This window comes from Poecilia reticulata, linkage group LG23, assembly GCF_000633615.1.
Source record: "Poecilia reticulata strain Guanapo linkage group LG23, Guppy_female_1.0+MT, whole genome shotgun sequence".
NCBI classification, from domain to species: Eukaryota; Metazoa; Chordata; class Actinopteri; order Cyprinodontiformes; family Poeciliidae; genus Poecilia; species Poecilia reticulata.
The window spans coordinates 10,498,737-10,526,022 of NC_024353.1; the positions used below are offsets into that span (position 1 = coordinate 10,498,737).

Sequence of the window (27,286 nt, forward strand, 5' to 3'; positions counted from 1 at the left end):
GTCTCGTCTGATGATAACGTGCATCCTAGCAATGTAACACCTCCCGATAACAACTTAAAATTGTCGCACTTACAGTTAATAATCCTAAAAGCCTACCCAACAAAAAGGCATTCAACAGTGTGCACCACTGAGCTTCAGGCAACGGGGCTAAAAAAAATCTGAAAGCTCAGCCACAAGACCCACAAAGCTCAGTGGGGTAGGAAGAGCAGAGGCGACCATGTGAGAGGCTGGCGACAAAAGAGCCGAGCTGACGGCGACACGACAGCAACAGCGGTGAGGCATGACCGAGCCGAAAACACGACAAGAGCGGGATCTGCCACCTAACTTGAGCCTCGGAATAAAAATAAAGCGCGCGTCTCCCATGTGATACCCATCCTGCTTTCCATGAGAAACGAGATGTGGAAGACGGATATGAGTTGGAAGTGGGAGTGTCTGTTACTATGAGGGGAACTGCTTCACATTCTTTCCTATCATGGAGAAGAAGGTCATGCTGAAAACTTAAAAAAAACAAAAAAACAAAAGTGTGAAATCAAGCATTCTCTAGTGACGCAGCATATGTGGGAGGTAAGGAGCCTGAGACATCCTGCTTTGTAGGTGTTTCAAAAATGTACCAATCACTAATTTTACACCAACTCTGTAAAAAGAAAACAGGAAAAAAAATCTATTCCACAACCAAGTTGCTCATAGTTTCCAACTTAAAAATAGAGCGCAAACAAACCATTAAGCACAAATCTCTTGATTCCAAAATGTCAAATTGGTGATGATGGAAAATATCCTTCCTCTAAAGTTCTTTAGTCATCTCTCCTCAAACTATAGGGATTATATAAATAGTAAAAAGAAGTGGGCAGACTCTTTGTATCTGCCGATGTAAACAAGAGTAATTTAGCCAACATGGGCGGGTGGATGCTTGCAGCTGATTCATACAGTGGCGACCTTTAAAATGAAATGCCCACTAAACCACACACTGTGAGTGACTGTATGGCCTGTGTGAGTGTATGTTTGCGCACGCACATGGTTAAACATTCCTGTGAGGCTGAGGGGCTCAGCTGTCATCAAGACCATTTTTCCCTGACTGCCTGAATGCCACCGGTGGATCAAGAGGGGATTATTCCTGAAAGAGCCTGTGGAATTTTAAATTCGGATAAATAGGAAACGGGGACAAAAAAAAATAAAATTAAATTAAAAATAAATAAAAGGCCAGCAGACGAGTAGCTGTGGTTGTCAAAGCAAACCACGTAGGATGCAAAGATGCTATGAGCAACGGTGATTGAGAACCACACAGGGGAGATGCTCCCCTTGAACAGTCCCTCAACATGAAAAATAATTAAGCAATATCCGACACACACACACAAAGAAAAAAATCTCTCTGTTTGCTTTGAATTTTTCTTTTACTCAATGGAGCTGCTTCACACTTTCCCTTGATCTCATCCATTAATACTAACACACAAGTGTGGACCACGAGGCTGCTCTCCAATTTGCTCCATAATGGCTCTTGTCCCTGTCAGGGATCTCAAACGAAGGAGAATCCCAATTCCCCCCTCACATCCTTTAGAATAAATTGGGCAGCAGAAGTAGCTGTGGCCAAAGATACAAATACAAGGTAAAAAGGGACAGGGGGCAAGCCCGACAGCGGCACCGGAGGGTCAGGGTGTCAAACCGATGGACCTGCTTCGCTAATTTGCTCACGCGTGGGTCCACACAGATGGAATCAATAGAGTAGAGTAAGGAAGTAAGAGAGGGGGGTGATGAGGAGAAAATGCCCCAGTTTTCGATTTAGGTCAGCATCAGTCATGTGCATCCTCTAAAGCTGTCTGTAATTAAACAGAACTAGTTAAAAAGTCGGCAGGGGCCCCCCTGAACTTGAAGGGAAACTAGAGATGAGAGAACGGGAAGGGTGATTAATTTCCATCTTTGTATTTCTCCTCCCACAGTTACAGATGAACACGGATATACAAACTAGATAGGTAGCCTCATTTGTGTGCTGGTTCAATCCCCAACACTCCCTGAGGGAGAGTTGAGATTTCTAAAGATGCTAATGAGCTTCAGGGAGAGTTACTTAAGCACAGCGAGGGGCCAAGAGACCCACCGGCATGGTGCTTGGCCAGCATCAGCGGTGCATCTCTGAGGAGAAAGTCCATGCAGACTGACAGCTGACAGCCCATCAACTCTCACATTCTCTCTGCCTCACTGGCTCCAGATTACCCATATCGCTTCACATCTTGTCGCAGTTTATCTCTGCCCTAACATTCTTCGTTTTCCTCGTCAAGCAGCCTCTAAAAGAGGAAATCCAAAGCGTGGGGGATGTAAATAATTTGAAACACTCTATATTAAAAGTTGCCACTGGTAAATTTCAGTTTTAATTGCTCCCTAAGAAATATAATTCGCCAAAGGTTCTCAAAGTGCAGTCAGATGATGAACGACCTGGCTGAGCTCTGGGTAAGGGGCATCCATACAAGATGGCCACACATTGTTTTACACAGCTTTATGAATTCAGAATATTTAGCCGGTCAGAATCAAGCTCTCTTTCGACAGATTCTCATAATAAATTTGCCTGACATTAAATCACTACTGTCTACTGAAGGATTAACCAGTGCTCACACAAAAAACTGTTTCCTGGTTAGACAAGTTAGTCAGTTTGCAAAAAAAAAAAAAAAAAAGATTTTTTTTTGGCATGTAGCAGAAAATGACTCCGACTGCCACCCCACAGAATTGTCTCACCAAACATTCAAGGACTGCTTTACAATTCTCCTTTGCAACATATAAGCAGGGTTGAAAAGACAACATTTGCTTGGATCTCAATGTGGCTGAGAAGTTGCTGGAAGTTTATTAAATAGCTCTAACCACTAAAAACAAAACTAACCAAGCCTGACCATCTTTCGAACAGGATAAAATGAAACAAAGCAATTACATCTCAGACATACGTTTCTGGATTAAATAAGGACACCAACTGACTGGGGTCAAAGAGATAAACTCTGGCACAGTAGCATTACTGTCTAACAAATCATCAACCAGTGCTCATAGGAATACAGCCAATTAGTTGACTATTCTTGACAATAGGAGAACATGCTTTTAAAAAGCAATGGATGTGAAATGAGATTTCAAACTTTGCCTTAGAAATATTTTGTTAACTGGTGTCTAAACTAAGCTTTAACCATGTATGGTGCAAACACACAAGGCAAGAATTTAGCTTAAGTCTGGGAAAGACATAATCCCTCATCCATTATATGAGTGTGGAAAATGACACGTGTGCCAAACTGTGCTTACGTAAAAGATGCTTGATTAAAAAGTTGCAGATTGGTCATTTAAATTCAAGAAGATTTAATTTTTCTGCAGGACGATTTTCAGATGCAAGAAGGATCCATTTTATTATCAATTATTCCATCTATAAATGGTATTGTATGTGTAATTTTGCTTACTATAAACATAAAACAAAAAAAAGGCAGACTACTGCCAAATCTGTATTCCTAGGTGGTGATGGTAAGGTTACATGTGCATTAGGGCAGCCAGTGCAAAGAGGATTATGGCTGCTGTCCAGCTGAAGGACTGGGATGAGTTTATGGGTGACGCATCAGCACTGATGGTGTCTGGAAATATTACCCTACAAAAATCAATGGCACGGTACATACCCGTTCAATCACCTCCATTACCACACTAACCTTTGAACTCGGGCCAAGCCGGAGAACAGGGAGCTGATGAGTGACCCACATCCCTCTTTCTACCCGTAGACTTTTGAGTTACAACCCGATCGTCTCATTTCAGCTACACGCCCAAACGTTCAATTGCTGCTTGAAGACACGAAAGCAGCATCAGCACCCTTCCTGCAGCATATGTCACAGATGTGAGCAGTGACACATGCTCCATTTGTGCATTGGTATTTTTAGCACTCCCATAGTCATTATGTCAGCACAGCGCAGCAAAGCAGACTGGCCAGACAGAAGTGAGAGAAAGACAGGAAGGAAGACAATGCTCTGTTCCCCTTGAACATGGGCATCCGCTTAAGCATGCATCTTGGCTGTAGAGAATGTGCTTCCTTCTACTAAACAGCTAATGTCATTTTTAAGGGTGATGGTTCTACAAGCACACCCAACTTCTCGAGCATAAAACTGCACCAGCAAGTGCTTTGAAGACTAAATCAAGAAGGATTCAATTTACAAAAGCAAGAGACACTCTTCAGCCAGTCTTTTACGTTACAATAAGAGAACAAAAGCATCCCTCTTTAAAAAAGAGAGTATGCTGGAAGTCCTGGAGGGCTGGAATATAATACTGGTCTCTGTGATGAGCATTAAAGATGCAATGAGACCACTGATAGGTCATTAGGTTGCTAATAAATAGCCAGGGTGACACATGATCTAGAAAAAGATTTCCACTATTGATCCATTTACTCGGGAGACTACTGCTGGGGAAACGATATAATGCTATTTTAAAATTGAAACGTCCTTGAGAGTGAAACGGACACAACCAACAAAGATAATAGAAGTCATCTGGATTCTAGTTGAAGCTCATGTTGCGTACAGAAAATAAGTTTTTGCCTCCATCAGCTCCTTTGAAGTACTGAACCAGCTGCTTGGATTGTCCATCCTCCGTCATCACCCAAATCCAAGTGCTGCCATTCCATGCACAAAGACTCCCACAGTGGGGGGTTTCCATCACATTTCCTCCTTTTGCATCCACACAAAGGGGATCCATTTCAGTTGCTGCGCTACTTTCCGCTTATAGTTTCTTCACACTCCTTCCCCTGAGGGTGCAACTGGTGTGGGGAGGCAAAGAGGGGGGCACCAGGTGGATGTTCAGAGGGAGTTTAGGCTTCTGGTCAACAGTGGGGCAAGATCAGCCAATCAAAACATGTTTTTTGGCAAACCTGTCAGGAAGCAAAGGAACTGATACCAATGCCTGTAGCAACATTAAATCCAGCTTTAGGGTTGGCAAGGAGATTAAAACTACAGAAATATTTTCACAGAACACTGACTTGTACAGCAGTACGTAGTAGGATTTCATCTTAATCGGAAGGATTCCATCCCCCTTTCTCCCTTTCTTAGAAGATAAACAAAACTACATCTTGATCTGGTATTACTCACCAATCCGTTTGAATTTTATAGCTAAACAATAGGGGTGTAGCGATACAATAATTTCACGATACGATATACGATATGGTCACGATACGATATGCATCACAATATTTGTTGAGCGATACAATTCGATGCGATTCAGTGCATTTTTACAATTTTCGGAAAGATTTTAGAAGGACAGAGTGATTTTAGTGACATTTTGTGTTCCACAGACTTGAATTTAGTTAACTGAAAACTGATTAAAAGCATCAACTACACAATACCTGACTGTGATTGGACAGTCGAACAGTCTGCAGCTGTACAAAATGAATCAAAGATGCAGTGAGAGAATTAGTTTCTGTCATTTAATTTATGTGGATTTGACATAAAACTCAAAAGTTTAAATGGTAATCCAGGAGCAGAGTGGGGAGATTATCAGCCTTTGTAGACTCTCAATATGCAAATGATTGCACTTATGTTTTTTTCTTTTGGACACTGTGGCTGCATTTGGGGGGGAAAATGCAGCCACAAATGCAGTCTTTTGGACTATGGGGAAAAAGGCTTTTCTAGCTTGGCTCCCAGAGTTAGCCGTGGCTGTAAGATGCTTTCTTCTAACTGCTAGAGTAGTGGCTCCGCCTCACCCCGTAGTGATCAACTCCCTGCAGCTATGCAGCGCCGCTATTCCCCTGCTTGGATCTCTGAGTAGCTGCCTCTCAGACTGCCAGGTTCTCCTAGTTCTCTCAGTCTCTGATACTCTTTGTCTGTTGCTAATAAAAATGATAGATCAGCCATTGTTATCATGGAAATCCTCACTGCCCAGCTGATTCCAGCTGGGGGTTTTTCCTCTTCATCTTCCTGCTCAAAACACAGCGCCGCTGCTGCGCGCCCACTTCGGATGTTATCAACCAGGGCCGTGTAGAGACCACTAAGGGGGCAGGTGCTCAACAACAAAAAGGGCACATCTAACCGCATTCTAGGACAGAATATTAACAAAGCCTCTCAGCTTTCAGAGTTTAATAAACAATGATAAATTACAAAAATGTGACATATACAATGAATAATAATACCAAAAAAATAAAAAAATTTGACCAAAAGGGCACTTGGGGGCAAGGAGCAAAAAGGGCAGATGCTCAAGCACCCCCAGCTCTCCCCACCTCTGCACGTGCCTGGGTTTAGTTAATATTCACCCAGTTGAATCGTGTATCCAGATCCTATCACGCATAAAGCAGATAAATGCATCTAATTTTTTCTCCGTAGTGACAAAAACCACTGACTATGGCCCCAATAACTTAAAATAAATGAAATTACAACTCCACTTAAATTACCAACACTTCACCTGCTGTGGTCTGATCGCACAGATTTACAAATTCCTCCTGGTTGTATCTGCAGAGAAATCTGCGCTGGTTCATCGGGCAGTTGGATGCAGCCCGGGCGTGCGAGGATTTTTTATTTTTATTTTTTATTATTATTTTTGCGTGGTTTCACGCAAAACAGACAGATGTTATGTCTACCGCGCTTCTGAGCGCCGCTCACTTCAGCTCCATTAATTAAAGCCACTGGGTGAGTTAAGTTTAATTCTTTGCAAGCGCGGTATCGTCCGCGTTGGTTGTGCAGCCGCAGCGCACTGCGCATGTTACGATCTAATTAACTTGTGCACCTTCATTTATTTCCTCAAGATAAACTGCCGGCTCCTCTGTTTAGACTATAAATGGATTCAACATTGCATTCTCTTTAGTTTTCTCTGTTCTGTATGTAATGGAGACTGAAATTAAACGCGCTGTTTCTACCAAAGTTGTTGAATGGGCTTCCTAACCAGACGCTCCAAAGCGTCCGGTCCATAACTCTTCAACACGCCGCCAGCTCCCGGTCAGAAAGACGCATTTAGTTCAGCGTCCATGAGATGATATTCAGAAAGGATTCTTTTATTGATTGATTTTAGTTGAACTCTTTGTGTAGAGTAAAGAGGGTGCTCATTACAAGCTGTCAAATGACCGACGGGCTTTAAATGTTTGTCGCTTAAAAAAAAAAACGGTCTAAACGGGAAATATTCCGCTAACGCTACCTCTGGGTCGCATGCAACGAAGCACAGCACGCGGCGCTACATCCTCCGCCACCAGGAGGCGGCACCCTGCTGCAGAGCCAAGTTGGGCCGGCGGAAACGCGGTCACTCCGAAATAGAGCCGAGCCGATTTGTTGAAGTAGAGCCGGTGGAAAAGGGGCAATAAAAAGTCATCAAGCAAATCAGAACAGCGGAGAGGACTTTACAGAATGTCGCCAGTGAAAGTCCATGAGTAGGAGGAACAAAACAAGACCAGCAGAGGGCGGTGTTGTCACATAGAACAGAATGGAATGGGTCAAACACGTCACAAAGTCCGAGCTGCGTCACGTGTTACCTCATGACGTAATTATTCTAAGATTTAAAATAATTAATTGGTCGTTTATAGCGGGCTGCACAGTGGCACAGTTAGTAGAGCTGTTGCCTTGCAGTCAGAAGGTTGTGGGTTCGATTCCCAGCACCGGTCTCACTGCATGGAGTTGGCATGTTCTCCCTGTGCATGCGTGGGTTCTCTCCGGGCTTTCCGGCTTCCTCCCACAAGCCCAAAAACATGACTGTCAGGTTAATTGGGGTCCCTCTAAATTCTCAGGTGTGAGTGTGTGTGCATGCTTGTTTGTCCTGTCTGTCTATATATGTTCCCCCCTGTGACACGCTGGCGACCTGTCCAGGGGCGTAAACCCGCTCGCTCCCGAAATGTTCAACTGGCGAACGATTCGGAGTAACGTTTCGTCCGAAACGTTACCCCCTGTGGGGGCACCCCACGGGGGGATTTAGGGAAAACTGGATGTATGTGGATGAATGAATGTTTTACCTTACATTCAAAACATAACATTTTTCAGATCAAAATATTTACTTTGCAAAACATTCCAGAAATTCCATTTCTGAAACATGAGTCCTGACACTATGAAAAACAAAATATGACTGTGGAATCAAAAATAAAATATAAGTAAGAGTGAAGTAGACTATAAGTAATAACAGGGCCGTGCAGAGACCACTTTTGAGCAGGTGCTCAAAAAAAAAGGGGCACATCAAGCCGCATAGAATATTAACAAAGCCTCTCAGCTTTCAGAGTTTAATAAACAATGATAAATTACAAAATTGTGAGATATACAATCAAAGCTAAGGGAAATCTCTATACAGAGCATACAACTATGTAAGATATTTTATTAGTAATTTCTTTCTGCAGGTGTATTTTGTATTGCAATATTCAAACCCGCAATTTAGCAAGATATGTAAATCAGACATATTTTGTCTGGTTCAGACAAAATATGTCTGGACCAGAATTACACTATTAAAAATATAAACAAGGGCACAATGCAACCTTTTAGTGTTCTGTAATCTATGCAGTGGAGATGAAGATGGTCCATTCAGGAAAGCAGAGCTGCATCAAACTTTAATGTGTAACTGCAGAAAAGACAAAAAAAAAGCAAAAATTGAATTGTTAATGTATGCCACCATGAGAAAAGCCTACTGAGTTTTGCTTTAAAAAACTTTTTAAACATTTAAATCACACATTTGTCTCATGAAGTAAATTTTTTTGCAAAACAAACTTATTTGTGCATGTCAGAAACCTCTTCTTATTATTCTAAGTTTCTGTTGGAGTCAAAGTTTTGCATTTGATTCTCACATGACGTCGTGGGCGGGGCCTAAAATCACAACAAAAGATTTCTGATGTGTGAAAATAAAAGTTTATGTTTGGCAAATAACTTTTTATGTTCACAAGACAAAAATTATTTAATTTAAAAAAGTTTTTTAAACAAAACGATTTGTTTTTTAAAAAAGGAATCAATACAATTCCAAAAGTTTTGATTACAATTTTATTTTACTTAACTGAAGTTAGTTTTTTTCCCCCCATTGAATAATTGGGAAAAAAAATTTAACTGCATTCTCTGCGAACCTTAAATTTATCTTTAAATTGTCTTACAATAAAATGACATATTTCCCCAGTAACAATTAGGAGTAAATCATTTGTAGGGAGCTCCAAAAATATTATACAGCTCAACTCAACCCAACTTAAAATTTGGGTTGAGTTTTTTCCCCTTCATTAATAACAAACTTTTATTACATTCATTATATCTATCATGGTAATTCACGGTGAGTTATTTTTAATTCTAAATGAATATCCTTGTTATTTAATTGTTATTCTCCTTCAAGATACATTTACCTAACGCTAGAATAAATTAAATATACATTATGCAGCAAAGGAAATTAGAAGATCGGACATATATTCATTATGGAGATGATCAGTTTTGGACGGGTAATGTGCCCTTATTGCATAAGCGATACTAAAGAATGACTGATATCATTAAAGATACAGGGAAGAAGCATTTTAGTTATCTAGCTTTGCTAGCAAAGTTGTTAGCTAGCAGCTAATAGCACAACAACAGCCTAATGTCTGTATGATAAAAATACTGAATCGATAGATAAGAACAGTTTCTCCTCACCTGGCTGTCTCCTCCCGCTCAGTAGTTCTTCAGAGAAAGGCAGACTCAGAGGCCTGTCAGTGTCTGTTGTATTTCATCACCTCTCTGCTTATAACGCGACTCCGAGCTGAAGCAGAATCGATACTTCAACGTTTTCCGTCATCTGACAATTAGCAAGTCTACTCCACTTTATTCACCAAAAACGTTTTTTTCTTTTTTTTATTCACCAAAAACTGTTATGTAATCTTGAACGTTCGCTACGTTGAGCTACAATACAATTTAAAAACTGGTGTGTAGTTTATAATGTGCACTTTAAGCTCAAGTTGAAAGTGAGACTGGGGAGGTGGAGTCTTGCTGCTACACTGTAACAAACTAGACGTTAAAAAGAGCTATAAGGCTATGGACCCCTATGGCTTAACGGATCGATACTCGCGGATGAAAAATCAATACTTTCCGAGGGCGGAAAGTATCGATATTAATATCGCCGAATCGATTTATTTATACAGCCCTATTAAACACAAGCTATAAACAAGATAGCAAGTTCTTCTTCTTGTTTTCAACAAGAAGAACTTGTTGGACAAACAAGGGCTGGAAAGCATCCTTGTTTCAAGCATCCCTATCAAAATGACCCACTCTGCTTTAATAACTTTCTTTCCACCTGTTTCAGAGAAAAGTCAAGTGTTTGCTCAAACATTTTCTGTGCAAAATTCAGTAAGTTTGTCATAAAATCTCAAATTGTGAATAAATGATAAAACAAATGGCATTTGCAGTTTTTAGCAAATCTCTCTACGCACTCTAGCCACTCGCACAAGGTGGTCATGATGGATGGAAAAATACAAGCCAAGAATGTGTGTTCAGAATCAAAATCGAAATGTTCAAGCCAGGATTAGCCGGATTATTATTGGATAAAGAAGTACTGACAAAGGCTTTTTTTTTTTTTTTAAATGAACTCTTTACTGGCTGAAGTTCAAAATGAGAAGGCAAATAGGACATTAACAGATCAATGAGTTGGACAAAAATCAAAATCAGCGTCTAGGATAATTTCACAAGCAACATGTTGATAATCAATGTTAATCTGGTCTCAAATCAGTAACTATGCATCATGGGAAAAATTAAGAACAGGTTTGAACATAGAAGCCACTACAGAAAGTAACTTTTTTTTCGTTTTTTTAAAAGATTTAAAAATGAAGTTAGTGTTGAGTTAGAGGATATTGAGCCAGCTGGAAGCAGGAAGATCCAGAATGCCTTTCCAAGTATTATTCTGCCAAATGAGTAAAACCGGAAGAGTTCAATGTCAAAACAGAAGGGCTTCTAAATGCAACATTTACCAAGCTTTTTTTGAACAAACATACATTTTAGTTTTGATATATGGTTGCATTTTATTGGGATTGGACAAGCAAAGCATTGCATTCATGTGTATTACTGTAAGATACATACTGCATGTGATTTAGTCATGCTTCACACCCACATGTATGTAGGTGTGAAGCTCAGACGCATCTTTGCCATTATCTGACCTTCAATAACAGTGGTATGACTAAAATGACATTTTCTTCACTCCCTCATATAGAAAACGTAAAATGTGGAGTCTTGTTTGGGAACACAGTCTGCACTGATCCAATTACAACCCGAGTCAAAAGTTTCACTAGTCTTGGAAAAATTTAACTTGATTTAGTTTGTGAGCAAAACATAAAGCTAAAAATAATCAAACTACGAACGAGTTTGGTCTTTCAGAGACACGGTATTAATAATTACTTGGTATATTAACTAAGAGAATGTATAATAATGAACCTGTGGTTCTGGCAAGTCAGTGGTCAGGTTTTCCCAAAAAGTATTAATAACATCTTGACTTTCTAATTAAAAAAAGAAATGAAAAACTGATATCTATGATTATGACATCTAAAATTGATCAAACATTGTTGCTTCACTTTGTTGAAGTAACACACATTCATCTACTGATGAAAATATGAACATGCCCCATGTCAGTGTGCCTCTTTGACAGCAGGAAGCCAGCAATTACCATTGAGTTATGGAGTTATGGGGATAGATTATGCCAAAAATATGTAAATAGACACTTTGTCTCTCTTTTTCATTGGGTGAAAAGCTGTAGATCAGTGACTTATCCGAGATGTACCAAATATACTTTATATTTCTTGTATTTTTGAAAATGTTTAGATTTTTTTGTAATAGTTGAAAAAAAATTTTTTTATTTTTTTTTATTGGAATCCCAAAACTAAATTTCCTGGAAGAAGACAATCAATAAAATAAATGGAGAAACTTTAAGCCATTCATCATTAAATTGGGTTAAAAAAAAAAAGACCCTGAGGTGAATACAAAATGTATCTAATGTGGGTATGAATGGATGAATTATTCAGTTCAGTTCTTCTCTTGTCCCAAGGGGAAATTTTGTTTTTCAGGAATTTCAAACATACAGAAATATAAAATACACACATTTAGGGACATGATTACTGCGGGTACAAAGGAGTTTTTCCATTTATCTAAAATATCTTAGATCCAAAAAAGAGTCGGGTTGAAAACAGCAAAAGGCCAAAATGGAAAAGAGGCAAAAAGTTGAGGACCCATCCCAAGACTATTTATGCATCCATTAATCTACAAGTGATATAAATTGGGTTAACTTTCATTAATAGGCTCAGAATAATGACCAACACATACATTTGACAGTTTCTGTTCATATAAGTGTTTAAGTCTAAACAAGTCGATCTAACTGTTCTTTAATTCACATTGTATTAAAATAAATAAAATGCTGATATATCAAAACAGTTACAATTTTGTTACACCTTTCATTTTGCTGGGGTTTTTTTTGCAAGCAAAGCACTTCATTCTTGAACAGTTTTCTTTGTTATGAGCACCTTAAAAGGAAACCTCAAATTGACCCAAGTTAGAATTGGCAGCTCAGGCCGCAAACTAAAAGAATCGGCATCAGACTTTTGGATTGCTACGCTTCTAACGAGACCAGCTGACAAATTTGTTCATCGCTATGTAAACTAAGGATGTTTTTCAGGAGAAAGGTTCAAAAATAGTCTACAGCTAGAAGGGATAAATGCCAGAAGAACACCAGACCTTCTGAACCAACAAAAGAAACCTTCTTGTGCAACTTCCAAAATAGGAACACAAACAAAGCCACCCTGCACCCCCCCTGCCCCCACACACACCCCAATGCCAACATTTGCTGTTGTTGGGAGAATACTGAACAGGCCCCCGTTAAATCGACAATGACAGACAGGAAATGACTCGTGGTTTTCCCCTACAGACAAACCAGTAGCTCAAATTTGTCGGCGTTTCTTCATTATTACCATCGATCGTTATTAATTTAAACCCTTTAACTAAAAACTCGCTTTCCGTCTGTGTGGTTGGAGAGCTTCTCCTCTGATGTGGATAAATGTTCCAAATAGTAAGAGTCCCCGATGAAGGCTGATGGGAAGAGATGTAAAAAGTGAACTGGGTCACAGTTGGGGGTTTAGTAAACCTGATGAATTAAACAGACTCTCTGAGGCAATAATGCTTTACACCCACACGATTTATTTAGGAATTTATGGGAACTGTTCAAATGAGAGGAGGCAGTCAGTCATAGAGCCGCCGGCTGACTTTTAGTTTAGGAAATCTCGTTTCACAGTATTGAATCCAAATGTTGCATCTAAACAAAGAACAAAAAGAAAACGACCAAAGCAGTCATTTGTCCAATAACCTGCTTAGTGTAAGTCAGTTTCAATCTGCGAATCAATCTTGCCGTCAATATAACAGATGGGTTTCTTAAACTAGGTGAAAAAGGACACGCGCAACAAAGTGAAGCAATAAAAAAATAATAATAAAAAAAAACTTTATTTAGTCAGCCTGATGTCAAAGTGGCATTTCTGCCTGGTCAGTGACAGGAAATGAGGGGGTGGCAACAAGAGTATTGGGGACAGGCAGTGTGCCAGTCCATCACTTGCAGCAGGTTGACTCGTTGACAGGCCAGACCACCAGCTCACGAAGAGCAGGAAACAAACAGTTCGCATGTACAGACCTACATGGTGGGCAAAGTGCAAATGGGGTGGCAACTAAACGATATCAGAGGTACGTGAAGAAGTACTGTTGAAAACACACAGAGCGGGTAATAACGCTGCCCACAGAAGCCGAGGTCTGAGAGTTATCGGCAAAGCTGCAGTTGATCCTCCCCACTGTGATCTTTGCAGAGAAGCGGAGGGAGCGGTGGAGAAGTGAAAACAGTTCAATCTCAGGGAGGACAGAGAGGGGTCTACAATCGATCAATGTCACAGCCACGGCCCCAGAGCCCGCAGTCAATACACACTAATATTACATACCTGCAGTCTGGGAGAGATTTTCATGGTCAATCCTATGACTAAGTATGCAATGTTATACCGTATGGACACAGGACACAAGAGATGCTAATGCAAAGAACCTCAATAGGCAGATGCGAAGGATAGCACAATATTTGCACACTATTGCGTTTGATTGACAGGTGTAATAAATTACGAAACATAAATGCCAAGGTGTTATGAGATCAGCAGCTTTTGAAACCAAATTCAGAAAGAAGGGGGCGCCAATAAAGGAACGGACTTGATTAGATTGAAACCTATATATGCCATAGTCCTATCTGCAACACACACACACACAACTCAGTGAAAATATTAAGCAATCTATCAAGCATTGTAGAGGTGAAACAAGATTTCTTGTGAAAGTGAAGTCAAAGCCAACAGCGTTGGAGACTCTGCTCTTCAGTCCATCCAACTGCGTTACTACACAAAAATATATGAATATACACTTCAAACATCAAATGTCCTAAATTTACATCCGTGGTTATTTTCAAAACTCAACTGAGAATTTATTTCAATAAATAGCAAAAATGTTGTGCAGGATGCGATAGCAAGGTGTGTAAAAAAAAAAAGGATGTGGAAGATCTTCTGTATCTACAGCTTTACTCCAAAGCCAAAGGGGGGTATCTACGGTGTTTTATCATCTTCAGACATGTAGTCTGCTGAGGCCAACGTGAACACACGCGTGCAAAATAGAGTGTGCAAATTCACATATGAAGCACACACACACACAGCGCATCAGGGGATTTCTAGGACAGGTGAGTATGGATTGAGAGCAGGGAGGGGGTGAGAAAAACGATGTATGTGGAAGAGAGATAAAGGTGGGAGAGAAAAAAAAAGACAGCAGCATGGACCCTGGGAAGTGGGCTACGAAGAGAAAGGGAAGAAAAATCCAGACAGAACAGGAACGGGTGAGCAGTAGCTAAGGCAATGGAGGCAGGGGAAAAATAAAAAAAAAGATGGGGTCATCACAGTGCGACCCGCTGTCTCTGTAAAGAGCTCACCCTACGAGAACGAGCCAGAGAGAGGAGGTGGAGAGAAAACATGAGGGAAAAGAAAGCCGATGAGCAAAGGAGAAATACAATGCGATTCCTATTTAATTAAGGCACTAAAAAAATAAAAAAAACATCAGAGCAGACTTCGGAGAACTCGGTGAACTCCCAGCTAAGGTCGTAACTGGCTTTCGTCTCCCCTTCTTCCTCCATCTCCCACATCTACACCAATCCTGGTATTCACTCTGATCACAGCTCGAAAATTCACAGGGGGTCCGATCTATAATACACTTGAGAACCAAGATCCAGACTTTGGTCCAACTCTGTACATTGGAAGCTCTTCAAAAAGGTGAATAATTTCAGCTACTCAATTGAGAAACTGAAATTATTTACGCTAATTTGATGAAGTGAAATTTCTAATAGGGAAATGTTATAATATGGCAATGTAAGGGTTTATACAGTCACCAGGTGTATTGCTTATTTGAAGGTTGTCCTGTAGAGACTCACCAAGTCCCTACAACAAGGTTAAGTCAGAAAATGTCATGGCTAAAGAACTTGCTTATATTTTCAGTGTACATAAATGGAAAGAAAAAATATGGTTGACAAAAGGTAGAAAAAAGAAAAAGCATTGAGAAGACTGTGAAGATAAATCTATTCAAGTTAGTTGACTCACAAAGCCTGAGTCTGTTTTCCAAAAGCCCCGAGATTGAACTCTTTTTATTAATATGTTAATAATGAAGCAAACTCATTTGTTTCAGTAAAAAAAAAGAAAAAAAAAAGACTGTAGGTACGTGTAGCCATCACCAAATGAGGTTTAAAATGGTGCTTTGAGGTCACATTAGCGCTTTGGGTTACTCCAAATCAATGACCACTTCCTCTATGATCAATGCACGGATGCCTGGAAAACCAAACGCATTCGAGCCAAAACTGATGCCAGTCCAGGAAACGAGTCTTGTGCCCCAAATGAGAAAATTAAAAGCGAGTGTTTCTGCATGCATAAACAGCTCCTCTCAACCTGCCACTCACAGTGATTGCCACTGGCAGCCGCTCTTCATTTATGCCTGTCATTCTTCCCTCGGCCCACACAAACAGCAAATACACAAACATGTAGCGCATGCCTCCATTGCCTCCGCTGCAGGGATGCTACTGATCAGTTAAATGGTTGAATTCCTAATAGGACACATCCCATTAACATCTCTGACACAGAAATCACAGACCGATATTGAGGAAAGAGAACTTCCGCCAGTTTGGCCGTTCAAGCTGCGTGGAAAAACAAAACAAAAACAAAAGTAGCATGTCTATTCAGGGATGCTAACCAAATGATGTTTTCTATAACTGATAACTTTCACCTACTTTAGTGTACTGATTTTTCAACACAGATGAGAGATTTTTCTGTTTAAAAAAAAAAAAAAAAGTAATGAAGCTCCAATGAGATTACTTGAACTGTGTAAGTGGCTACACTTTCACTGAGACGTTTGAAGTCAGTCATAATCCAGTTGTTCACAAAGTGATGCATCTCACATCAATGCGCATCACAGTTTGCAAAATGAAAAAAATAAAGTGATGTAAATCACTTCATATTAAACAATGGTTCTGTATGGCCTGTGTTTTCCACACACAGTCATAAACCATCTGACAAATTAGCATTTGAGATCTAGTCTACAACAGCAGTGTGGGACTAATTGTCAAATAAATGTAAATGCTAGTGACTACTATGAGCAAATAGCGGGATACGTACTTCGCAACAAAAAAACAAAGGTAGGCATCAGCCAACTCGATGCCAAAAAAACAAAAAAACATGATTAAATAAAACAATCGTCTCATTTTTAGAAAAAAATCAAGTTTTTACTTTGAAAGTTACATCTTTTCTCATTTTCTGTTGCAACCAGTAGTGTAATAGCGATAATGCCAACTCAGGGTTGGGCAACAAATCAATAATATATCCCAACAGACACACAAGCAATATCTATAGAACGACACAGCATTCTGGGAGATGTAGGCAGAGGGAAGGGATTTAACTGCTCAACCTCTCATGGTCAAGCTAAGCAACGTTGGCTGCATCAACTAACTCACTGTCACCTAGCAACAGCTTGCAGGTTTTACCACCGTTCTTCACAACTGTTTAAACTTTTTTTTTTTTTTAAATGGCGTTGAGTGCAGATAAAACAAGAAAGGTCATGCCACTACTTTGGCAGCATTTTGGATATTTACAACAAAATTATTATTTACAAAATTACAAAATTATTAACAACAATTATCAATATTGACTGATATGAAACGCTTATATTGTGATAAGCTTTTCAGCCACATCATCCAGCCCCACACCAACTTATAACAAAATACTCATTTTTTCTCCCTCCATCTTCTCCTATACAACAGAAATGTGCTAACATTTTCCTTTAAAAAACACTCTTGATTATTGAATTATTTTTAACTCAATTTTCTGTTATTTCGCTGCAAATGTCAGTCGTCACCCCAATCGACCCTCAATTTCTTTTTAAAAATTGAGGGCATCACACTGACAGCATTTTTTTCAATACTTGTTTGATTGCTGGCTCGCGATATTATAATGGATTTTCATAAGGGGGGTGGGGGGAGTCCTTGGTCAGTAATACGTGTTTTATTACCAAAGCATTTCATTTTTGCACAGAACAATTTGTACACAATTGTCTGTTAATTCAGCCTTTTTTTGTGCAGATGTCCGTCTTTAAACTACCTTATCAGTACAGATTACATTTCACATTATGCCAACATTAACACAAGCATAATGTGGAATATTCGTAAATTGCTAAAGTAACTTTTGCAAGTTACTTTGCAAAAGTAACTTATGTTCATGAACATAATAATGTGCATGAACATTATTATGTGCATGAACATAATGTGCATGAACATTCACATATATGCACAAATTAAAAAGCATTTGATGTGTATGCAAACTCATACATTTGCTGGTTTTCTGATTTTCTTATTTTGCTGATAAAACAAATGACCTACCTACAGGTTGGATGAACATGACCTATAATTAAACAAGCCAACAGAGTTGCAAATGAGACAAATAATTTATGTCAAATCAAATTGAAATAATGGCCATTAAACATTACTACATGCATTCTGGTTAACTGGTAATCACTCAACCATACACCTACGAGATGATGCACAATCTTCCTATTGTGAGCATGCTACACTGCCACTGCAAAGGAAATGCAGCTAAGAACCCCCAACCCACAATTTGTTTCAAAAACCACGTGAATGTGGACAGACAATTATAGCATATGGTTTTCATGCGTCACATAAACCAATGAGCCTATGAAAAACATAAAACAATACATATTAATAACACAAACAGGAGTAGTAATGCTGAATGAGTGTGGCAGAAAAAACATTTTCTTGAGGTATTTGCTTCGCTGACCCAAGTCAATTACTGATGAACAAACAAGTCAAGACAGTCGTACGTCACACGTCCATGTAGATTTAAGTGCGCACTGTTAAACAGCTTAAATAAAACTAGATTGCTGAATTTGAAAAATTAACAGAGAACTGTCCGATCTGTTTTATTCACAAGGGAGCCTAAAATGTGCTAAATGATTCTCTAGTGACGTGAAGCTAGTTTGTGTATCTCTGTGGGCAAGACACACAGCAGAGAAAGACTTCCATCTCTACAAAAGGAGATGAAGCAATTACATGCTGGTAGGTCTCACCTCGCCACGCCCCTGTTACCCACCATCCCCCCATGCGTTGCCCTGGGGTTTGCTGCATTAAGAAATCATGGGTATAATGGTGGAATGGGCCTCAGGGCCTCCAACCAAAACAACCTGCTAATCCCCTGCGGAGTGGGGGGATAACGAAGGGGTTGAATTTGAGGGCAAGGCAGTCGACCTGACAATGAGTCCACCCCTGACACGCGCCAGCACCCTAAACACCCCTCACACCCCACCACTCCTCCAGAACCCCATGGACTAGCGACATGCTCCCAAGGGAGGAAGACGTAATGTCAGCCAAGGGAGAGCAGGAAAGCCTGAGGCCTCATGTTCGCCCTCTATCTCAGCCAAGCATGAGCAGTCTATCATGCTGCAACCTTCTCATTTTCTTTTTTTTTTTTTTTCATGCTCCTAGCTTGTTTTGCCACAGCACTCGCAGAAAAGAAAACAGATGAATAGAAAATGATTCTTTTCACAACCACTGGCGAAGAATTCCGCTTGGGCGAGAACGGATCCAGGACAGGCTCATTAAAAATGTTTTAATTACTTGTCTGAATTCTGATGAGCAATGACACGGTTGATTGGCTGAATCAAAAGACCTTAATGAGGAAAAAAGGGCTTTGCCCTGTCGAACGTCTAATCTTTCCGAAACGTAACAGTGCAGCCTCAAGTGGTTTGTGTAGCCAGTGAGCGAGTCACAGGGTATGTGACATCTGTGACCCGCTGCTCTTTATATTCTTATAGACATTTGTGGATATGCGAGTCACCACAAATCAATATCACAACGATGTCTTTTGTTATTCCTATACAATCTCAATCTATATGGGGTTGAAGGAAAAGATACAAAGCACTGCCAAGTCTAAACTCTCATCCCCTCAATTATAGAATCGGATAGATCATCTCTCTTTAATCTTCTAACCTTCTTGTATTATCTTATTAACCAATAATTACCCTACTAATGACCTAATGGGCATCCGGATATCAACCTGCTAAGACTCCATCCATATTTCATGAATGGCATTGGCTCCCGTCATCCAGGGGGCCACAGTTTTTGCTCATAAGTCAAATTGACATCAAACGCTGCAAATTCCCAATTAGGCGTTCTGAGCTCATCCCGATTTGCCCCTGAGATCAAATGCTCCTGTGAGGATCTAAGGAAACTCAACCATCAAAAAAAAGGGAGAGAATAAAAAACAAAAAACAAAAAAAAACACAAGATTCTTTGTCAAATAGGGGACAGAACGTTTGTTGAAAGCACCTGGAGATCACAGTCACGTTTAAAATGGCTGACGTAAGGAGTAACACGCCATTTCCAGAGCAAAGATATTACTGATCAGTGTAACGTAAAAAAGGACGTTGCACGTTGTACAAGCTCCTGGGAGAAACTGTAATGAACTGGCTGTTCTTTCCAGAGATTTCTGGTGGATCGATGGTCAGGACTGGTATGATGCTTTGTCCTCCCAAATAAGCAGTCTGGAATCCAGTAATCTGATTTTTTTTGTCTTGTAATAGCATGGGTTACTGGAGACACCTCGAGTTATGATCTAAGGTTGTAGTGAAATCTTTGCTATATTGGAAAAGGGTAGCGTAGCCCATAATTCTACAGTTTGCATGCACCGTCACACCATTAGACAATAACAATATTGGGATTTCTACAGCAACTTTTATATTAACTTTGGTTCACTTATTCTTGGTAAAACCTAAGTAGGGCTGTTGAGCATCAGTGATTTTGTCGTACAGTAAGATGAGTGATATCTGATCCATTTAACTATTTTCTTTAACTCAAACCTTTGCAGGGTCATGACTGGCGCAAAACGTCCAGTGGCAAATTGATTTCCAGTCCATTAGGGGGCAGCGTAGAGACACATGGACACATTTACACCTAAGCCATATAAACCTAACATTCATGTATTTAGACTTTAGAAGTATTTGACATTTGCATGTTGTAACCCTGCATGTGCAGGGTTACAACCAAACCAAGGACCTTCTCGTTGAAGGCAACGGTACCAATAATTGTACAATGATACACTCAAAGTCTGTATTAAAAAAAAAAAAAAGTCAGAATGCCAAACCAAACATTTCCAGGTCAATCTAGTCTAAAGAGACAGTACACTAGGTTCAGGTGTTCCCAGTCAGCTCTCGACTTCAAAAAATTCCCCACTTCATCTGAAATACGAAGAATTGCAGAATAGGAATCACTTCTTCTTAGTTCCCCTTCAAAAAAGAAAAGCGCTCAGTTTTGTCCCAATCTGACTCATTAATGCAGTACACTAATGTGCCATTTAGTAAGGTTTTAGTATCATTTGTCCATTTCATGCAACACAAAAATGCGTCATTACTGGTCACAAATATTGATGCTTTTGACTTTGGATCATCAAATAAGCTCGTCCCTTTAAATTTCAACCTTCACCCTCGTGATGCTCCTTAAGCACAGAAAAGCTCTTCTTCAGTCCATATTGATTCAGCTGATCTAACAGAATCAGTTAAATCCTCTCCAGACACCAACCAGACAAAATGACCCTCTGATTTCATCCAGTTCACATGCTGTAGCTTATGACTTAAAGTTGCGGCGACCGCTCTCTGCTATAAAGCAGCTTCTAGTCATGTTTGCTCGTGTGCGTGCGCTTGTGGATAATGCTAGCTGAATTTCACAACAGGAAAACACTGCTGTTCCTTCCTCAAAAGAGAAACAACTCAAAAGGAAGTCTGTGGCTGCCAACACGTCTTAAGGAATAAATCACAGCCAATTAAGAGTCTTACTGCTGTTATTGTGCAAAACGGGGGGGGATAAAAATTAATCCAATTAACTGGGCACCCTTAAGAAGACTTGGGACAATGGTTACTATTTAGCCTCCAAAATAAATGACCTCCTTTAATTCAGTAGAGTGAACTTTGACAGCCGGGTGTGGGTTTAAGTAGCTAAATGGGCTTAAATCCATTTGTCTCTGGAAATATAGAGGTTGTGGGCTCCAGAGGAGTGTATAGCACAGGATCAAATAAGCCATAACTGTGCAGCGATTTAAGTCGGATAGGGAAGGGAAGCAAACAATCACCAGGGGAAACATTTCACAAAGCGGTCAAGTGACAATGACAACTGCTGGGTTCAACCTTCTTCACAAACTGCAGGTGATGGTGTTAAAAGTGCTGGATTTTGGGGGACACTTTGCAACGCAAAACTATATGAGCCCCCCAACCATAATCATCCTGTAGTGACAAATTGCAGTTAAAATCGGTTTTAGTAAGGTGGCAAACACTCCCGTCCATTGATTGAGTCCATTTGAATGAAACTGTTGAGGCATGCATTGACGGAAAGCATCTCCACGGAGCAGATCTCTCCAGGGAATGTCCATATGACAGACTCGTGTCCCTCCTGATTGACCCCACCGCCCCCAATAACCCTCAACTCAATAAGCAGCACCAGGTTTTGCAGACAAATACGGAAATCCGCGCAAACACATCAACAGGACAAAGTCTACCGGCGGGATTGTCGCAACAACAATTGGCATCGCTTGCGTTGTTGTCGCATGTTTGAAGCGTGTGATCCCCAGACTGTCTGGAACAATGCGATGTGGAGGACACACACACACGCATACACATACACACACTGCTACCATGATCTCCACGCGTCCATGTCCATTTCACCCTGAGATCGCGCCGGGTTACCGAGGACCTCCCAATTACTTTTTTCCTCCATCTACGAGGGGTTTTCTCTCGGATAATTTGTACAGAAATACTCCGACATTCAGCGACTGCCCGAAGCTTAGCCGGGGTTCCCATTCAAACAGACAGAAGAGCAGAAACACTGATTTTTTTTATTTATTTTTTTAAAGAAACGCTGACCGGTTACTGTCACAGCAAAACACAGCGAAAATACAAATTTAAAAAACAACCATAAGCATCAAACTATGGGGTTTCTCTAGTAGAAAATGATGATAGGTATTTTTTGCGATGCGAGACTCAATCATAAAGCCCAGTAAAATGATGCTTTATAAATAATAATAATAATAATAATAATAATAATAATAATAATAATAAAACACAATGCCTAAGTCATAGATCCAGTTCACAATCCACACATTTATTTACACACAGATGCACTTGTGAGAGCAAGAAGAATATGGCAACCGTTTTCGTTTCACTGAGAATATCAATAATAAAAACGTGCAATAATAAAACTCACCGACGCCGTATTTCTCATGTTCTGTAGGTATCCACATGTTTACGCTCGGGACATTTAAGCGAGCGGACGGAATAGCAGCGAAACGTCGGGTTCTAGGTGTGTGTGAAGCATTCTATCAGTGGGCTCTCCTCCGGTCGGTAGCAGGAGTCATTGTTTAGGTTACAGAAGGAGAAAGCGTCGCCTCCACCACATACACCGCCGCTGCCGTCGCTGCTGCTGCTGCTGCTTGCTGCTGCTCGTAGTGGTACGGAGTCGTGCCGCTTTCAGGGTCTGTGGGAAACGTGACAACCGCGAGTTGAGTCCGCATTCAGGGGCCGTCTTAGGACATTTTTGATTTCGGAAGTACATTGGTCTTTTGATGTGTTGGTGGAAGCGGAAAAAAAACATTGCTGCCTCATACTCTGCCTTGCAAAAACTTGTATGTTTAACCACGTAAGTCAAAGTAGCCATGTTTAGAGTTTAAGGGACAAGCCCACATAGACCTCACTGCATAGCACATAATACTGAAGCAAAAGGTAAATGAATGGCTTTCAATATTTAAACATGAAAAAAATGTATTTCTAAAATGTTTTTATTGTATTTAGCCCCATTTACTTGGAAAAACCTAAATACAGTCCAAGTACATTATTCTACCTATTTAAGACACCTGTTTAATAAAAAGAGCCAAGATTTACCCATTGTGCAAAAGCACCCAAGATTCACAGGAAATCACTTATGAACAAACAGCATTATGAAGACAAAACACCAAAATGATCAGGGAAAGTCATGAGAAGTCCAATACAAAGTTAAATTCAATCCACATGTTAAAGTATGATGTTGGAGCAAGTCTGATGCAAATCAGAATTTATTTTCTCAATACGATTTAACTTGCATGATTAAACTAACCAAGGACATTTTTCAGTCCTTGGTTGAAAAAAATGTTAAGGGTATAGCAAAACTGCAAGGTCAGCATTAATCAAGGAAGCAGGAGTCAATAGAAGAGCTGCAGAGATGCAAAGCTCAAGTGGTAGAATTTGCTGAGAGGACAAGTGCATAGTTGTTAGAAGCTCACTAAAAGAAGAAGGGTGACTTGGCCAACGTGAAAGATGTTAGCCTGGTCGGTCGAGACCAAAACATACGTTTCAAGTCCTCAGAAAGCATTTGACCACAAACAGAATGCTGCCAAACAGTTGAGACTGAGACTAAAAGTTCCCATTCTAGCAGGCATGAGCAGTTATAATAAAGTGTTCTGCCAAAAACATTTTCACTTCAAGTTGTCTGAATGGGCCCTCCGTAGTGTAAGTATAGTAAGAAAACATGGACACTGGATAGCAATGCTGAAATCGGTATCCAATAAAAGATTCCTTAACATTTAAATAATTTCTGGTTCAAAATCTAAAATTCTCAGACTGTTCAAGACTTGGGTTCCTACTGAGAAAACTGCACATTTTTCTACAAGGAAATTAGCTTATTAGAAACAGATTGATAATGAAAACAGAAAATGACCTTTTGCTGTTTTACTATCATAATGACTGTGGCAACGGAATAGAAATGCATTTACTAAACAATTTAGTTAGAATCCACTGCATGTGTCGAATTTGCCTGCTTAACAATTTTACTTAAATCCAGATCATTTCTTAAAGTACAACTCTCTTTTTCTTGAAATGATAGTAGACTATACGGAATTTCCGAGCAGCACTTTAACGCAACTTCATTGGGAGCGCGGCGAGAGGAAAATAAAAAATAGCAAAGCATTCTGGGAATTGTAGTCATAATTTCATTTTATGCATTTACACCTCCACATATCAGGTGACCAGTAGGTTTGTTTTTAGATCGTCTGGGTGAACGTAGTCGAAGTTTTTAGTTGCTGTGTAGGGCCATAAATAAAACATATAGTGATTTACATTTTGACAGAAAAATGCGTGTTCTGTGCATAGGGGATCATGGTGCCAATTTAAATCATGACCTTGGAATAGCGTAGGAGCCTCTTGGACAGATTCGGTTGGCCGGGACAAACTGTGCATGAAAAATTCATGGGAATTTTCAAATGAGGGAGCAGAGAAATGAACTAAAATATCAAAGAAAACATTAAATGAAAATCATCTGACACAAATTCACACAACTGGTTTTTTTTCTCCTTCTACTGCTGCTGCTCCCCCTCGCATCACCTGGGTGTAGCTGCTGTTGCCTTTAAGTACAAAGGATCCTGACAAACACCCTCTCTGCATTCCTCATGCGGCGGATAGTGCGTTTAAAATTCTTTGAAGTGTCAAAAATGACTCGTTTCTTTATGCCTCATCACCAGCTCACATGTCCACTTTACCCACCCCACCTTTGTAGTTCGTACGGCGGATTGTGAGCAGACGCACCGCGAAAAAGCAAGCAACCTGAGGCTCTTCCTCATTCATGTGTTAAGGTAACTGTCATGGTATTCTTTCTTACAGAGTGGGATTATTTTCCTTTTCTTTTTTTTTTTTTTACAGTGGGTTTACCACTACATCCCATAGCTTTGATATTTGTGATTGGTGCAGGCTGCAAGTGTTGGAATGCTCCATTTAACATATGAATAAACCATGAGCAAAAGGAGTAAAGTAAGCCAAGGAACCCCATGGAATCACCCCTGAGAGGATAGGAGATTAAAGCCAGAGTGCATTTTCTTGTATATGAAGAGGAAACAAGCGGTAGTTCTATATCGCCAAATGAATGGTTAAGCTTCCCATTTAATGTAGCGATAAAGAAGGGAAGAAGTGATTACACAGAAGGGATTAGCCTGAGCTGGAACGCCAGGACAAATGCAGCCCGTCGTGGTAAGAAAGTTGGATTCTGAAGTGTGAATCTTAAGAATTAAAAGTGAAAACCAACAAGGACGCATCGTGATGCGAGAATTCCAATTAAGAAGAAAGGGTCCATCTTGGCGGTCGTTACGCCAATCATCACCATCATCCGGACTGTGCTCCAGGTCCAAGATGAATTCAGACAGCATTTGATGATTGTTGTGGTCAATGATAAGTTGTCTTCTACTAGCAATAAAAGCTCAAGTACAAAAGTATTTCTTTATTTTATGCACTCAAAAAACTGACGGAATACTCACTGCCTCTGCTTAGTATCTACAACTGACTTATTGGCATGCAAACAGCCCAATACTGCAATAGGATATATTGCAGTAGCAAAAACTACCTTTTTAAAAAAAATTTTTACCTTGGCAGCCATGTCAGATTTTTTAACTCCGGGTTTGTGAAGGAGCTCCAATTTCGAATTCCATCCTCGGGGAACGTTTCATTTGGTTTTGCTGGAGTAGAACTAAGAAATACTAGCTTCTAAGTCCAGATGGTTTACAAGGCACACCAAGTAGTAAATCTTACTGGTTTTTCCGATGGTTAAGTCGGGTGAGATTCCATTCCAAGATCAAGAGTTCCCACTCTTTAGTTAGGCGCGGATTCACCAAGATCATCTTTCTGCACCTTCCATTTTCAAAAGTTATTCAATTTTGAAATAGCTTTTCCAAAATTTTGGAATAAAACGTTCTTTTAAAGAAGGTTGTTAAAATTAGATATTGCATCACTCTAAAGGCCCAAGTACTAGATTTCAGAATAACGACAAAAGAATTGGTAAAGCAAGCAACGCATTTAGTCTTTTTGTGTTGTCCTGTGGGGTTTATATACAGACACTGAACCAAATCACAGACAAATGGCTAAAAACTGAGCTTTTCACCACTTTTAGACTAAAAAACACAGCTCAGTTAAACACTCTTTCACAAAAGTAATAAAGAACAACTGCAGAGGATTTAAAGAGTCACATGCGGCTTTGTCGAAGATCCTCGGGTATAGGGTTAGAGTTAAAATCAAAAATAAACCCAATAAAATTGAGTTTTATAAGGGTTCTGCGAGAACTTGGAAGTGAAGGTGAGTTTGCTTGGATTGACCTAAAAATAACTCGGAAGGCTAACAAATTGACAGATGAAGTAACAACTGCTGGACAGAAGGCGGAAAAAAAACAGGGTGAGAGATCAAAGGTGGCATGTCTGCTCACTGAACAGACCATGAGAGGATTACTGTCAGATTTAGGGCACATCAAGCATCCAACAGTGTCTTCAGGTGCTATTTTTTTTCCATACTTCCTGTCATCTTATCTTCATCCCCGTCGTCTCATCTTTGCCCTCTCGCTCTGTCCTCTACCCAACATCCCTCCATCTCCCCACGTTCATCCGGAACTTTGTCAGAAGACGTCACGTGTCTCACGTGGAGTCGGATGTTTGTCTGCGGCGTCAACCGATGAAGATAGCTCATCTTTTCCGCTGCTTGACCACCTTCCTCTTTTCATCTCTGGCCACGCCACATCTGTGGCACATAAATCAAGCCGGTTGGGGTGGGAAGGCGAAAGGGAGAGGAATTTCTGGTGCTCTTGCACTGAATGAGATGGACGTACTAGTTTTTGAAGCACAAACAAGTTCAAGTAAACAAAGGTGACCGAAGTGCTCAAGTTTCATTTTGGTGCAGCTCTGGCTGCTTCTTTTTGTGTGTGTGTGCGTGTGTGTGTCCTCTCATTTTATGGGCTTCTAACCACCACAAGCTACTGGTTTAGA

At 40.2% G+C, this 27,286-nt stretch overlaps 1 protein-coding gene across 4 annotated transcripts in view; it reads right to left on the reverse strand.

The window, feature by feature from the left end:
- dock4b (dedicator of cytokinesis 4b) overlaps nt 1–27,286 on the reverse strand; it is a 177,383-nt gene that overhangs the window by 98,847 nt on the left and 51,250 nt on the right. For 2 of the 4 annotated variants that reach the window (XM_017302825.1, XM_017302824.1), the window contains exon 1: nt 22,726–22,979. The exons of 1 other annotated variant lie outside the window; for it this stretch is intronic. In XM_017302825.1, coding sequence (XP_017158314.1) covers nt 22,726–22,762 — 37 coding nt within the window. In that variant the 5' untranslated portion in view covers nt 22,763–22,979. Of the gene's footprint in view, nt 1–22,725; nt 22,980–27,286 lie in introns of those variants that run through there. One more of the 4 variants, XM_017302826.1, reaches the window with a different exon arrangement.